The sequence below is a fragment of the Macaca thibetana genome, chromosome 3, assembly GCF_024542745.1.
Source record: "Macaca thibetana thibetana isolate TM-01 chromosome 3, ASM2454274v1, whole genome shotgun sequence".
Classification (NCBI taxonomy): domain Eukaryota; kingdom Metazoa; phylum Chordata; class Mammalia; order Primates; family Cercopithecidae; genus Macaca; species Macaca thibetana.
In genome coordinates, this window is record NC_065580.1 from 96,639,300 (window position 1) to 96,654,717 (window position 15,418).

Genomic DNA, 15,418 nt, shown 5'->3' on the forward strand with positions numbered 1-15,418 from the left:
CCAATGGCGGGAAGGCTCTACGCCCCTCCTTACGCCAAATGCGTACTCCTCCCCCTCCTGTGGCCAGCGACAGTGCCCGACGTTACTTCCGTAAATGCGCTCAGTGAATTGCGGAAGGCTCGAGTCCCGCGAGTTACTACCTCTCGGAATAGGGTCCCGCCCCCCGCCTTGGCGCAAGGCAGGTGAGAAACGGTCGCGCAGTTTGAAATTAACGCCGACGGGAGGAGCTTAATCCGGAGCCCGGAGTTCCAGCCCTCTCAACCTGGGAGGTGGTCCCTGCAGCTACGCCTTTGATAACCCCCGCCAGAAAAATCGTAGTATAATATGAGCCTTCCCTTTTCGTTTTCCGTGTCCCAACTCGGCGGATTGACTCGGCCCCTTCCGGAAACACCCGAATCAACTTCTAGTCAAATTATCGTTCACGCCACACTGACCTAACCCTGACCCGCGTCTATGCAGCTGACCCCTGGGGTACAGGAGGGGTCTCTGCTGAAAGTGGTCCCAAAGGGGTACTAGTTTTTAAGCTCCCAACTCTCTCTCCCCAAGCGTTTGGAGGATTCCGCACCCTCGCACCGCAGGGGCGAGGAAGTGGGCGGAGTCCGGTTTTGGCGCCAGCACTGAGGCTGCAAAGCAGAAAAGCCACCGCTGAGGAGACTCCGGATACCGTCCTCGCCCCTCCTCCCCCCTCCCTCCCCTTGGGGACCACCAGGCGCCACGGGGCGAACGGTAAGTGCCGCGGTCTTCGCAGCCGCCCTCCCCCTAGGGCCCCAATTCCCAGCGGGTGCGGCGCGCGGCCCCTCCCCCCCGCCGGGCGCGCGCCCGCTGCCCCGCCCTTCGTGGCCGCCCGGCGTGGGCGGTGCCACCCCTCCCCCCCCCCGGCGGCCCCGCGCACAGCTCCCGGCTCCCTCCCCCCTCGGATGTGGCTCGAGCTGTAGGCGCGCAAGGCCGGAGACGCTGCAGACCCGCGACCCGGAGCAGCTCAGAGGCGGTGAAGTCGGTGGTTTTCCTTCTCTCTAGCCCTCGCTCGGTGGTGGTGCATCAGATGCTGCACGCGCCCCGGGGGCCCGGTTCTCCGCTCCCCTCCCTTCCTTGCCGGACACCGCGCCGGGAGCTGCGGGAAGGAGTGGAGAGGGTCGGGCGGTGGCCTCGCGGCTGACCTGGCTCGGGGCCGGCGCCGGCAGTTAGTGGGGGGACTGTTCGGTCCTCGAGGGGGTAGGGAGCTGTGGCGACGGTCGCCCTATTTCGAGACAAAGCGCATTTTCCCTCCCCTCCCCCACCAGCGTTCCGGCGGAGGCGCCCCCTCCCCCAGCCGCCACGCGGGGCTGGGTCGAGACTTCGGCCTCCGGGAGGGCGGCGCGTGGTCCCGTGTCCGCGAGGCCTGGCGGCGCGCGGCCGACTCTCCCGAGGTTGCGGCGGCCGTCCCGTTAACGTGGCCGCCGCGGGGGGTAGGCGCGTGCCGTGTGGCGCAGTGCCCTTGAGCCCCCGCGCCGCGGCCTTTGTTTCTCCCTGCGGATGCGCTGACCACGAGGCTCGCGCTCCCGGGTGGGGGCGGGCAGCTGCGCTTAGGCCTCGGGACGCAGAGCTCCAGCGGAGAGGGTCGGAGGCGGAGGGGGAGCGGGTGTGTGCAAAAGGTGATTGCGTCTTCAAAGTGTCACGAAACGGGGTTGAAGCATCGTTAAGTTTTTTCCTTTAGTTAGTTAACTCCTGATTGGAAAAAGAGAGGGTTTCTGAGAAGAAACAAACTTAGGATTGCAGAACAGAGAAGATTCACAGGGGTTTACAGTTGTGAGTTGTTTGGGTAATCGTGCATGGTTTTAAACCGAAAGGATTGTCCTTTAAAAATGGAACATGGACTTGATTACAAATGGGACTTAGATTAGAAAAGATATTTGTTCCCTATGTTAAGCCATGTGAAGCTGCCTTAGGTACCAAGATCCCCAGTAAAGTCTTTCTAGACTCACATGTTTAGAACACGTACTTACGTGCATCATAAGCAATGTAGGTAGGAGCGCAAATCTACTCTGGATTTGTATCAACGTTTGAAATGTGCGCTCCCTACTTGGGGGTTGGAATCCAAACAGAACTTGTATTTAGTTACCTTTTTTGTGTCGTGCAAACTTCTTTTAACTGTCATGCATTTTTCTAGTAATAGTTCTTCAAGTCTGCAATAAAAAATGGCCTCCAATAAAACTACATTGGTAAGTTAATGAAAAGCTAAAGTATGTAAGGATTTAACCCAAGGTTTTTTCCCCCAAAGTATAACTTTGCATCTTTGTGGTTGAGAAATTTACATCGACATATTTCCTAGCTCTCCCAGTATAATTATAGGGGAAAATTAGGAGCAAAACGAATTCATTACATGGAGATACTTGCTGACTTGACTTAATAGCGTCTTAACTAGTTTAATCTTTGAAGGACAGTGCAATGTGGATTTTGCTGAGGATTTTTATCTTCAGATAGAAATACCCACGTTTTTGCAAAATATTACATAAAATAATAAAGCCCTTGTTGGTTGGCATAATTTTCCTTAAATCCCCAGAATTCTGGAGAAGTATTTTCATTAAAGCCAAATTTAAAGAACCAGGTACCTTGTGCACCTAGGTTGGAGCAAGTTAGTGAATCTTTCAAATGGCTTTGGTCACTTTATCTTGTTTTAACTTACTCTGAAATATAGAAGAATCTTGAATATAATTCATTGCGGTGTTTTGTTTTTTTTTAAAAAAATGATCGAAATAGCAAATACGATCCAGAAGGGAGAAAAGGCTAGATTTTTTGTATCTTATTCAGCTATGTCATGTTACAAGTTTTTTAAAACCCTGGAATATTCACATAAAAATCATGAAATTCAAAGTTACAGTTTTCACAATATTTAACTCTCAACATATTGCATTAATCTTAAGCGCGTAAAGGTGAATGTTAATGTCTCCTAGGTAAAGTAAAGCATTTGTTTTTGGTCTGTATATGTTCTCTCTGGGTTTCACACTAGAAAGGGCACGTTGGTGATTTTTAATTTGTGCCATCATTAGATTCTATGTTAAGTCAGATACCCTGGAAAACAGAATTTGTTTTTCCATGCAATTGATACTCTTTGGGGTCTGTTATTTATTGGTATTTAAATAGTTTATTTTGTGAGGGATCACAGGTTGGCCACTTTAAAACTTTTTTTAACTTTTCATTTTAAAAATTCATTAGTGTTGTGAGATATATGTACTGTTAATTTCACTTAAATAATGGGAAATTTATTTTGACTCAAATCCACATTTGGAAAAAAGTACTGGGTTAAGCCAAACATATACTACAAAAGAAAATGGTGAGCATTTGAAACTAGCTTATGAATGCCATAGTAGTAAATACTGTATGGTATTTTGTCTGCCCCTTTTTTTTTTTTTTTTTTTTAACCTTAGTGTGTATCCTTTTCATTTTCTATATTTATTTTTTACTTCTTTATTTTGTTAGCCTTCTCCCTTTGTGGCAGTAGCTGTTTTGTTTTTCATGTAGTATAGGTATCTAATACACTTCTGTCTCTTCCAATTTGTTTTTGCTTCTCCCACTATTATTTCTACCTTCTTGTACTGTACAATGACAGAAATCTGTTTGGGCCCAGTACTCAAGTATCTTGACTAATGAGAATCATAAGACCTGACTTGGAAATGGTATCCGAGAAAGTCAGGTGTTTGCTGCATTTTTTTGTATTCCAGGGGATTGTGTGTGTGTGTGTGTGTGTGTGTGTGTGTTACCTATATGCTTGCTTGCATAGCTTGAAATGTCATTTTGCAGTCTTGAGGCCTTTCTTACATGTGTGTCTGCGCACTTCATATGCCTGCATAGCTTGAAATGTCCTTTTGTAGCCTTGAGGTGTTGCTGTTAACTTTTTTTTGCTTGCTGCTTTACTTGTGGGATGGCTTTAGTGACTGGGCAATTGAGGTTTATCTTTTTTTTGATAGTATTTGGGTTTTTTGGTTTTGTGGGGGGGTTTTTTTGAGACAGTTTTTCTCTTGTCCAGGCTAGAGTGCAATGGCGTGATCTTGGCTCATCGCAACTTCGGCCTCCCGGGTTCAAGTGATTCTCCTGCCTCAGCCTCCCAAGTAGCTGGGATTACAGGCATGCATCACCACGCCTGGCTACTTTTTTATTTTTAGTAGAGACAGCGTTTCTCCATGTTGGTCAGGCTGGTCTCAAACTCCTGACATCAGGTGATCTGCCCACCTCAGCCTCCCAAAGTGCTGGCATTACAGGCATGAGCCACCACGCCTGGCAGTAGCATTTGTTTTAAGATGAAATGTTAAGGTGGATTTCTTCTCTGCCCATAGGATCTTCTGATTAACCATTTCGGGGTTTTTCCCCCGCATTTTTAATCTCATAAAAATTTTCCCCATTTTTAATCCTCTCAGAGCAAATCTTGAGCTATTGGAGAGAGCTGATTGAGGTTGGTCTCCTGCTTCTCTTAAATAGTGTCATACAAAAAAATGCCTGTTTAAAGTGAAGTTGGCTACCAATATAGACTTTGTCTTGAGAAACCAGGAAGGAAGGATTTTTTTCACCTTAGAGAATTAAAATCTCCCCTTTTGTTCTCTTGAAGTGACAGCTTTATAGGTTCTAAGTGGTAGGAAATATTATCTACAGAGATGGAAAAATAATCTTGTCCTTTAATTTAACCTCCTAGTGGTCTCCATAGTTGACCTTGCAGTTGGTATCAGGATTGTGAACCACGTGTTCATTCTGCGCTTACCTTTTATTTGTATTATTGAAGCTTTTGACATTAGTATTTGAATTGAGAAGGAGGCTCTTAGGTCTGTCGTTGGTTCACCTAAGACCTGTCACTACTATTTTCTTCTCTGTATCACCCTGTAAGTACTTCCTGCATAGTTGCTGTGTTGTTAAAATGAGTGAAAACTCTAGTAAACTTGGTTTTTTAAGACTACAGGGCCGGGCGCAGTGGCTTACGCCTGTAATCCCAGCACTTTGGGAGGCAGAATCACTTGAAGTCAGGAGTTTGAGACCAGCCTGGTCAACATGGTGAAACCCCGTTTCTAATAAAAATACAAAAAAAATTAGCCCGGCATGGTGGCATGTGCCTGTAATCCCAGCTACTTGGGAGGCTGAGGCTTGATAATTGCTTGAACCTAGGGAGGCAGAGGTTGCAGTGAGCCGAGATCACGCCATTGCACTCCAGCCTGGGCAACAGAGTGAGAGACCCTGTCTCAAAAAAAAAAAAGACTGGAAAAAAAGTAATTTTTCCAGATAGTGTTTTTGATTGTATTATTTTGGTGGTGGGTCATAAGTTTGAGCTAAATCAACAAAATAAAGCATTCTTTTATTTTATTGTCTGTTGACTTTTAATCTTTCCCTGTCTGCCCTGGGATGTGGAAGTAAAAAGTAAAAATTTATGTTGAATGTAATAATAATGTAAGCAATTGAGCCTTGAAAATGTACCCAAAATTCAAGAAGAATATTTCTTAATTTCTCATTTGTTTTATTTTAGCAAAAAATGGGGAAAAAACAGAATGGAAAGAGTAAAAAAGTTGAAGAGGCAGAGCCTGAAGAATTTGTGGTGGAAAAAGTACTAGATCGACGTGTAGTGAATGGGAAAGTGGAATATTTTCTGAAGTGGAAGGGATTTACAGAGTAAGAAACTTTAGTGCATCTGTATTGTATGTTTGACTGCAACTAAGTGGTTTTAGAATTTGTTTTTAACCTGACTCTTTTACCTGCTTTCCCATAGATGTCTTTAAATGTAAAGACACCTTGAATTTAGGTATCTTATTTGAAGTCTGTTTAAAAAGAACCAAAACTTTATTGTACAGTTAAGCTGAGCAGACTAGAGACTAGTTTATTACCCTGGGGAGTCAAATTTGTAAAATTATAGAGTGTAGTTTACTATATAATGTATTTTAATGTGGTTAGATATTATACTGATTATAACAATCTGCATTGTTTTCCTCCACACAGAGGGTACTAAAAAACATTGAAGCTATATAGTATAGACTAGTGGGTCTCATACAGGATTACCTATAATGTAGGCTTTATACTAAGTTTATTATGTCCTAATACCTAAGAAGTAGAGCCTGGGCTTGTTTTAAGCTCTCTGGTTCCTTGTGTTCTTTGATACGGATTCTTGATAATTTTCACAAAATGTGAATAACTTGAACATGCAGCAATTACATACTTTAACACTTGGTGTTTGTTGTGCTTATCTGCTTTGATTCTTCCCTGTTACACCACAAAGCTCCATAGGCAGTGACAATTAAAAATGGATAGGTGGAGATCAATTTCCTGAGCTTGCTGGAGATAGAGCATGTGGTAGTCAAATGATTGGGCTTCACATATCTGTTATCTCGTGCTTTCCCTGCTCTTCACATTTAATTCATAGCAGTTTGGGAAATATGAGTTGAATGGGAGATTTACGTTTTCCTGTTTTATCCTCCAGTGTTTTTAGTTGAAATTAAGTATGTATCATAAGTCCATACTTTATTAAGCCCATGAAACATGAAAAATTATTTTTACCCAGCAAAACTTTAGGAAATGAATGGGCTCCTCCCTTTTTCTTCTCCCAAAACTTAAGGCCACTAGCAAAATTATACTGCATTTGGCCATGTGCAGTGTAATAAGTAATGTAAAAGACTCTTCTTTTTTTTTTTTAGACGGAGTCTCGCCCTGTTGCCCAGGCTGGAGTGCAGTGGCGTGATCTCAGCTCACTGCAACCTCTGCCTCCCGAGTTCAAGCAATTTTCCTGCCTCAGCCTCCCGAGTAGCTGGGACTACAGGCATTTGCCACTATGCCCAGCTAATTTTTGTATTTTAGCAGAGACAGGGTTTCACCATGTTGGCCAGGCTGATCCCAAACTCCTGACCTCAAGGGATCCACCTGCTTTGACCTCCCAAAGTTCTGGGATTACAGGTGTGAGCCACCACACCCAGCCAAGAAGACTTTAATGAAAATAATACTACAGAGCAGAGACTTTTATTGTTCTCTACCCAGTAATTTGGATTTGCTAATTTAGAGTCTCAAATTAGAATGTAGGGCCTGGGTGCAGTGGCTCACACCTGCAATTCCAGCACTTTGAGGGTCCAAGGCTGGAGGATCACTTGAAACCAGGAATTCAAGACCAGCCTGGCCAACAAAATGAGACCCTTTCTCTATTTAAAAAAAAAAAAAAAAAGAAGTGTGTGTTTTAAGTTAGCTGGGCATGGTGTTGCATACCTGCAGTCCCAGCTACTTGGGCTAAGGCAGAGGATTGCCTGAGCTGGGAGTTGGAATCTTCAGTGAGCTATGATTCCACCACTGCACTCCCGTCTGGGCAACAAAGCAAGACCCTGTCTTTGGCAGAGGCAGGCGGGGGGGGTGGGGTAATGTAGGGAAGGAGGAAATTATTAGTATCTGCAGTACAGAGGATTTTTTATTCCCCCAGGTGTCTATTAAAATGGATCTGGATAATGGTGATGAATCGTGTCTAATTCAATCAAATTTTTTTTTTAAACTAAACACAGTGCTGACAATACTTGGGAACCTGAAGAAAATTTAGATTGTCCAGAGTTGATTGAAGCATTTCTTAACTCTCAGAAAGCTGGCAAAGAAAAAGATGGTACAAAAAGAAAATCTTTATCTGACAGTGAATCTGATGACAGCAAATCAAAGAAGAAAAGAGATGCTGTAAGTATAAAATATTGCCCACCAGCTTGTCCTTCTGTAAAACGTCAATGGCTTGATTTCTTTTTTTTCCCCCCCATGAGATGGAGACTTGCTCTTGTCGCCCAGGCTGGAGTGCAATGGCATGATCTTGGCTCACTGCAACACCACCTCCCAGGTTCAAGCCATTCTCCTGCCTGAGCCTCCCAAGTAGCTGGAATTACAGGCTCCCGCCTAATTTGGTATTTTTAATAGAGATAGGGTTTCACCATGTTGGCCAGGCTGGTCTTGAACTCCTGACCTCGTGATCCTCCCACCTCATCCTCCCAAAGTGCTGGGATGACAGGTGTGAGCCACCACACCCAGCTTTTTTTTTTTTTTTTTTTTTTTTTTTTTTTTTTTTTTTTTTTTTTTTTGTGACAGAGTCTCCCTCTGTCGCCCAGGCAGGAGTGCAGTGGTACACTATCTCCGCTCACTGCAACACTCCGCCTCCAGAGTAGCTGGGATTATAAGGGTGCGCCACCACACCTGGCTGATTTTTGTATGTTTAGTAGAGACGGGGTTTCATCATGTTGGCCAGACTGATCTTGAACTCTGACCTCAGGTGATCCACCCGCCTCGGCCTCCCAGAGTGATGGGATTACAGGCGTGAGGCACCCCACCAAGCCCAGCTTTGATGGCTTGCTTTTTTAAAACTCAGATACTTTTATAAAAGGCCTCTTAATCGTATTTTAAATATTTTAATATTTAGGACAATAAGGATGGGCATGGTTTAGCCTACATTGTGTTAAATGTGCAGTAAGTGCTTATGCCACTTAGGTTGTGCTAGTGCAATTTTTCTTAGTTTCATGGATTTGATCCCTGAGTAGACCCATTAATTACCTGTGATCCCAGGCTAGCAATCTTAGGTACAAACAATACTAAGATTGGATTATTGAAAGCCTTTGCACTATAGTAAAAACAATGCAAATAGAACTTTCTGATTATAGTCCATTAATGGCATTGACCACCAAAAAGTATTTGCATGTCATCTTTGTATTGCCAAACAGTGCCTTGATTTTGAAGTCTATAATCTTTGATAATCGTTACACACTTTCTTAACATGAATTGAGACATTCAGTTGATTCACTCTACATGTGTTTTCGTCCAGTCTTTGCTTTACTTATGTCTCTGTGGCTTCAGGCAAGTCAGGTAACTTCCTACTTACATCCTTGACTGTAAAACAGATTATACTTATGTTGCCCACTGTCCTAATGTGGCAATTTGGGGAAACATCTTGGTGCTGAATTAGGTTCTAGGCTTAGGCACTATAAACATGATTTAAAACTTGATCATTTGAACTAGAAGCAAAGAAGTACAACCTTCATGATAACTCTGTATAAGGTCATAGGTATAATTGCTATTACAGATGAGGAAACAAGAGAATGACTACAAATTTGGTTTTGAAAGTAAATCACATGCTTAACAGAAGCACAGTTTTGGCCAGGCACGGTGGCTCGCGCCTATAATCCCAGCACGTTGGGAAACCAAAGCAGGAACATTGCTTGAGCCTAGGAGTTGGAGGCCAGTTTGGGCAACTTAGTGAGACCCCATCTCTAAAAAGAAAAAAAAAATCAGCAAGACATGGTGGATGCCTCCTGTAGTCTCAGCTACTTGGAAGGCTGCGGCAGAAGGATTGCTTGAGCCTGGGAGTTGAAGGTGCAGTGAACTGTGATTATGCCAGTGCACGTCAGCTTAGGCAATGGAGCAAGACCTTGTCTCCAAAAATTATTAAATAATAAATCAAGCACAACTTTTAACAATACTTATTGAGCCCTTACCATGTGCCATACTGTGTGCCAAATCTTTTGCTTTTAATGTGCTGTGAAATACCTGTGCTGTAGATACTAAAATTCTGTTTTATGAAACCACAAAGAGGTTGATTAACTTGCCCAAAGCCACACAGTTCGTAAGTGGGGTAGGTCCATCATTCTCACCCTGGCAGTGTTACTCCAGAGCCTATGACATTGACATAAAGCTCTGACAGGAATAAAGGATTTATTGATATCATTCGTTCTCCAACTTTTTTTGGTCTTAAGGCCTGTTTACACTCTAATAAAATTATTGAGGATCCCCAAAGAGCTTTTGTTTGTATGGGTTATAACTATCAATACTAACATAGTAGAAATTAAAACAAATTTCTAAAATGACTTTCTAAAAAAGTTGAGTAGTGTTTTACATTTTTACAAATCTTCGACTTGGGTCTTAAGGCAATTTTACTTAAACACATTTGATTGCTGTGGCGTATTGTTTTGGTGGAGGTATATGAAGACAATCCAAAGTCACAAATAGGTGAAAAAAGGGGGCCTTACACAACCCCCTCCCAAAAAGAACTCTAGAATCCCCAGTGAATCCGTAGACCACATTTTGAGAACCACTGGTTTATATTAAGTACTTTCTAATGCAGGGCGTCCAATCTTTTGGCAGCCCTGGGCCACGTTAGGAGAATTGTCTAGGGCTACACATAAAATAGACTTAACACCAACCACAACTGATGAGCTAAAAAAAAAAAAAAAAAAATCCCAAGAAAGTCTCAGTATAAGAAAGTTCACAAATTTGTGTTGGGCCGCCTTCGGAGCCGTCCTGGGCCGCAGGTTAGACAAGTTTGTTCTAACATTTCCTATCATTTAGAATGATCACAGATAGTTGGTGTGAGTTTTAACATTTTTAATATTTCTCACTGTTTGTGTTTTGTTTATGCTTTTAAAATGCATTGGTAATTCAGACTAATTCCTGGAAGTAATTTGAAATATATTAACTTTTAAGACTTTATTATTACCAGAAATAAAGAGATTAGTTTTTCTGTATGCCCACACAACTCTGCCTTTGGTGTCACTGAACGCAGTAATTTTCTTGAGTTTTGATTCTGAATGTTTTTGGAAATTTTAAGTGTTCTGCATATCAAACTCAGGTTGTTTTTCTACTTGTAAAGTTAATGGAAATCAGATGTTTTTAATTACCAAATATGGGTTCTTGCTGTAGTCGTGTCTGTCTCGCTATTGGAACGTGTTTATTTAAAATAATGCCATGAAAACAATTTAATACTCTTGAGTTTGCTATATGAAAAAAATGTCTTCTAAACAGGCTGACAAACCAAGAGGATTTGCCAGAGGTCTTGATCCTGAAAGAATAATTGGTGCCACAGACAGCAGTGGAGAATTGATGTTTCTTATGAAATGGTGAGTATGCAGGGACTGTTAGATTTGAAAGAAAGAATAGACTTTGTTTTTAATTTGTGAAATGGTTTTTATCATTAGGCAGGGAAAAATTATCTGCCGAGAGGATGATTCTGGTTTTACTAGTAGTGTTTTAAAGCAAGGGTCAGCACACTGTGGCCTGTTTTGAAAATGAAGTTTATTAGAACATAGCAACAAGTATACATATATAACCCTCCTGGAGCACTTAATACCTTTTGTTTGGACTATTATTTTTTTAAATGAATGGTTGTCAGTTGACAAACAACTTAGACTTGTAACTGAATTTTTCTTTTTCTTAAAACAGGAAAGATTCAGATGAGGCAGACTTGGTGCTGGCGAAAGAGGCAAATATGAAGTGTCCTCAAATTGTAATTGCTTTTTATGAAGAGAGACTAACTTGGCATTCTTGTCCAGAAGATGAAGCTCAATAATTGTTCACATTGTTTTTTTATATATATTTATATATATATATAAAATTTGGGTCTTGGATTTTGATTTACTAGTGTGACGAAATAACTACATCCTAATGAAAATCAAGTTTGATATGTTTGTTTTGAAAGTAGCGTTGGAAGAGTTGTTGGGTTTTTTGCATCTATAGCACTGGTTACTTTGAACAAATAAATAAAAGCTTTCTGTAGTTGCTTCCTTTATCAGAAAAGAACATTTGATACCATGGTATATTATTTCCTCTTCATTGAAGAACAGCTTTTCTAAATGTTGGGGGAAATGTCCATAGTCATTAATCAAAACTTGTGTTCTCATAAGCCTAAGGACCATTTTAGGTTTTTTACGTGTTTTTGTGTGTGTGTGTATCCATAAAATGCATATGTAAATTTTTCTTTGTTTTTAAGCATTCACCCAAACAAAAAATCACAGGTAAACCCATGTTTCTGAGATGCCATTATTCTGACCAAAATAAGAGATAATCACTTCAAGTTAAATTGAAATTTTTCCTGAAGCCATACATTTCAAGTAGAATAAGTAATTCTAAATAGGACAATTTAAATTGGATAATTTTAAAGTATCTATAACTGCAGTGGTTTATTTGCAAAATTCCTAAAAGGAAAAATTTTATCACTGCCGTCACAGCAGGTTTCTTCATCCAGATGAGGACACTAGACAAATGCTAGTGTGTTTTAACTAGCTAAACAAAACTCAGTTAAACGAAAATTTAAAATTTTCCCTAGTGAGCCATTCCTTAACAAAATGTTGAAATCCCTGTTGCTACATTGACTGAAAGGTAATGATGAATGGAATATGTAAGATTTGGCTCATATAAACCTAATCAGATGGTTAGAGATGTTGGCAGTTGAGGACCTGCTGCCATAAATGTGTGAACAGCCTTTTGTAATCTAATCTATTGACCTGCATGTTTTTTCTTTACCCCAACTGATTCCTTACATGTAGGCTCAATCTTCAGTTATTTGCTTTACTGGTTCAGCAAAAGCCAGGAAGAACAACTTTGTAGTAATCAGAGTGTTATCCAACTGTATATTGTTTACTTTATTGTAAATACTGGTGAACAGTGGTTAATAAATAGTTTTATATTCCTTTATGCAATTATTAGACTTTTCTTTATTTGATACGCCTTTACGGTAGAAATAGAAACGCCCACACTCATTGGATTATCTTTGTTTATAAGTTGGATGATACCAGTAAGGCATTAGAGTACATATCCTAGATCTTTTGAGCTTATGAGTTTTAAACTTGAATATGTATTTCCACAGGAGTGTTTCCACAGTTGGGAGATAAAAGTTAGTTTCATGTGATCGCTAGGAGGAATTGTCTCATTAAAATGAGGTTTTAAAATCTGGTGGTTGTAACTGTCTTCTAAAGAACGTAAAGTATTCTGATAGGGCTCAGTGTGATGATAGACACATTTTAATTGATTTCCAAAATCCATACAGAAAAGGAAATAACTGATGTCCTGTAATCCCAAAATTTGGGGAGGCCAAGGCAGGAAGATTACTTGAATCCCAGGAGTTTGAGATAAGCCCGGCAACATAGCGAGACCCGCACCTCTACAAAAAAATTTAAAATTAGCTGGGTGTGGTGTCTTGTACCTGTAGTCCTTGCTACTTGGGAAGGTCCCTTAAGCCTAGGAGTTTAAGACAGTATATACATGCCACTGTGCTCCAGCCTGGATGACAGACTCTGTCTCTCAAAAAATTTTTTAAAATACTGTCCTTTTATACTCGTGTTTGTATTACTTTCCTATTAGTGCTTTAACAAATTACCACAAATTTAACCCATTTATGGCTTAAAATAGTTCTGTGGGTCAGAAGTCCAAAAATCAGCGAGCTGAAGTCAGGTTATTCTGTGGGTCAGAAGTCCAAAAATCAGCGAGCTGAAGTCAGGTTATCGGGAGTTCCTTCTGGAGTTTTTGATGGCAGAATCTTTTTTCGTTGTCTCTTCCATTTCAAAAGGCCACCTATATTCTTTGGTTCCTGGCCCTTTCCATCTTCAGAACCAGCAAGCAGTAGAGCATCTTGCATCATCTTTCTCCCCCTTCCCCTCTTCCTCTTTCCATCTCTCCTGGCTACCACGGTGTATTATGGAAGGATTGAGCCAAACCATTCGTTCAAGTTCTTGAATTCCTGGAGCTTAGATCTTTAGATGAAGAGAAAACCCTTTTTCTATCATTTCTACCCTCTGATGTCTGTGTAATAGGCTTCTTGTAACAACTCAGATGCTGTAGAAGTAAGGCCACCTCGCCAGTTTCCTTGCTTCAAACTCAAAAGTTTAATTGACACCCATATCTCTGCGTATATGACTTTATACTTTTTTTTTTTTTTTTTTTTTTTTGAGACGGAGTTTTGCTCTGTCACCCAGACTGGAGAGCAGTGGCATGATCTCAGCTCACTGCAACTTCTGCCTCCCAGGTTCAAACTATTCTCCTGCCTCAGCCTCCCCAGTAGCTGGGACTACAGGCACTCACCACCACACCTGGCTAATTTTTGTATTTTTAGTAGAGATGGGATTTCGCCATATTCGCCAGGCTGGTCTCAAATTCCTGACCTGGTGATCCGCCCACCTCAGCCTCCCAAAGTGCTGGGATTACAGGTGTGAGCCACTGTGCCCGACCCAGCTTTATACATTTAAATACAGTTTTTAGGCCAGGCATGGTGGCTCATGCTTGTAATCCCAGCACTTTGGGCAGCTGAGGTGGATGGATCACCTGAGGTCAAGACCAGCCTGGCCAACATAACAAAACCCCCTCTCTACTAAAAATACAAAAATTAGCCAGGCATGGGGGTGTGTTCCTGTAATCCCAGCTGCTGTGGAGGCTGAGGCAGGAGAATTGCTTGAACCCAGGGAGCGGGGATTGCAGTGAGCCAAGATTGTACCATTGCACTCCATCCTGGGCAACGAGTAAAACTCTGCCTCAAAAAAATTTGTTTTTAACAAAAATAATTTTATTTTTAAATTTTATTTTGCAACTTATATTTCAACTAACTCTTGAGCCATCTTACTTAATACACTAAAATATATTCTAGCATAGCTGCTAACCACTCCAGAAAAGTTACCAGAGTTGGAATCTGCTGTCTATTCTTTGATTCTGAACAAATTAATATACTTCACCTCTCTGTGTCTGAGTTCCCTCATCTGTTATTCATGGGCTCGTATAAGGGTGAAATGTATGCATGTGAGACAGAACAGTGCCTTGTGTTTGTTTAGTAATCAAGATGTGTTTTACCTTTTTTAATAGGGACATAGTAGGATATCATATGGCAGCTCCCCAACTTAACCAATTGCTGGGTATGAGTACCTAGGTGGTTGGTAGTTTCCTGCTATTAGATTAATGTAGGGAGGCCAGGCGAGGTGGCTCATGCCTGTAATCCCAGCTCTCTGGGAGGCGGAGGTAGGCAGATCAGGAGGTCAGGAGTTTGAGACCAGGCCAACATGGAGAAACCCCATCTCTACTAAAAATACAAAAATGAGCAGGGCATGGTGGCACGCACCTGTAGTCCCAGCTACTTGGGAGGCTGAGGTAAAAGAATCACTTGAAACCTGGAGGCGGAGGTTGCAGTGAGCTGAGATCATGTCACTGTACTCGCACCTGGTGACAGAGCAAGACTCCATCTCAAAAAAAAAAAAAAAAGATTAATGTAGTGCTCATTCTTACATATAGTGACACTTAGCAGACAGATGGATTCTCAGAAGTCATCAGAGAAGTCAAGATTGCGGTGATTTACTCTTCTATCAATAGCCATTACCCCATTTCCTCACTAGTACTACAAATTAACAACATTGATCTTACTAATTTTTAATCTTTTTTAGCGATGGGGCCTCACTATGTTGCCCAGGCCAGTCTCAAACTCCTGGCCTCAAGTGATCCTCCTACCTCAGCCTCCCAAAGTGCTGGGATTACAGGCATGAACCACTTGCTAGGCCGATTTTACTAATTTTTAGCCAATCTGATGCCATCTTGGTTTAATTTTACATGTTTGGTTTTGTTGAGCATTCTTTTCATACTTAACTATTTGCATTTCCTTTTATGTAGATTAGTTATGCTCTGCATAACAAGGCTTTGATCAATGATGTACAGCATATAC

At 41.6% G+C, this 15,418-nt stretch overlaps 2 protein-coding genes across 6 annotated transcripts in view; both read left to right on the forward strand.

Moving 5' to 3' along the window:
- SNX10 (sorting nexin 10) overlaps positions 1-15,418 on the forward strand; it is a 197,447-nt gene that overhangs the window by 3,015 nt on the left and 179,014 nt on the right. The window lies entirely within an intron of this gene.
- On the forward strand, positions 28-12,422 carry CBX3 (chromobox 3). Of its 5 annotated transcripts, XM_050785473.1 has the most exons (7): positions 28-182; positions 547-726; positions 2,147-2,198; positions 5,483-5,625; positions 7,488-7,650; positions 10,750-10,844; positions 11,167-12,422. In XM_050785473.1, exons 3-7 carry the CDS (start codon positions 2,175-2,177, stop codon positions 11,291-11,293), a joined length of 552 nt encoding a protein of 183 aa, XP_050641430.1. In that variant the 5' UTR covers positions 28-182; positions 547-726; positions 2,147-2,174; the 3' UTR covers positions 11,294-12,422. The 5 variants fall into 5 exon arrangements, with proteins under 5 accessions (XP_050641430.1, XP_050641428.1, XP_050641432.1 ...); XM_050785471.1 differs by lacking the exon at positions 28-182 and having other exon boundaries at positions 190-726; XM_050785472.1 differs by lacking the exons at positions 28-182; positions 547-726 and adding an exon at positions 1,000-1,631.

Coding starts and splice junctions, on each gene's coding strand:
- CBX3 (XM_050785473.1), top strand. CDS start 2,175: ATGGCCTCCAATAAAACTACATTG. Junction 7,651..10,749: donor CAAAGAAGAAAAGAGATGCT/GTAAGTATAAAA, acceptor TCTTCTAAACAG/GCTGACAAACCAAGAGGATT. Junction 10,845..11,166: donor TTGATGTTTCTTATGAAATG/GTGAGTATGCAG, acceptor TTCTTAAAACAG/GAAAGATTCAGATGAGGCAG.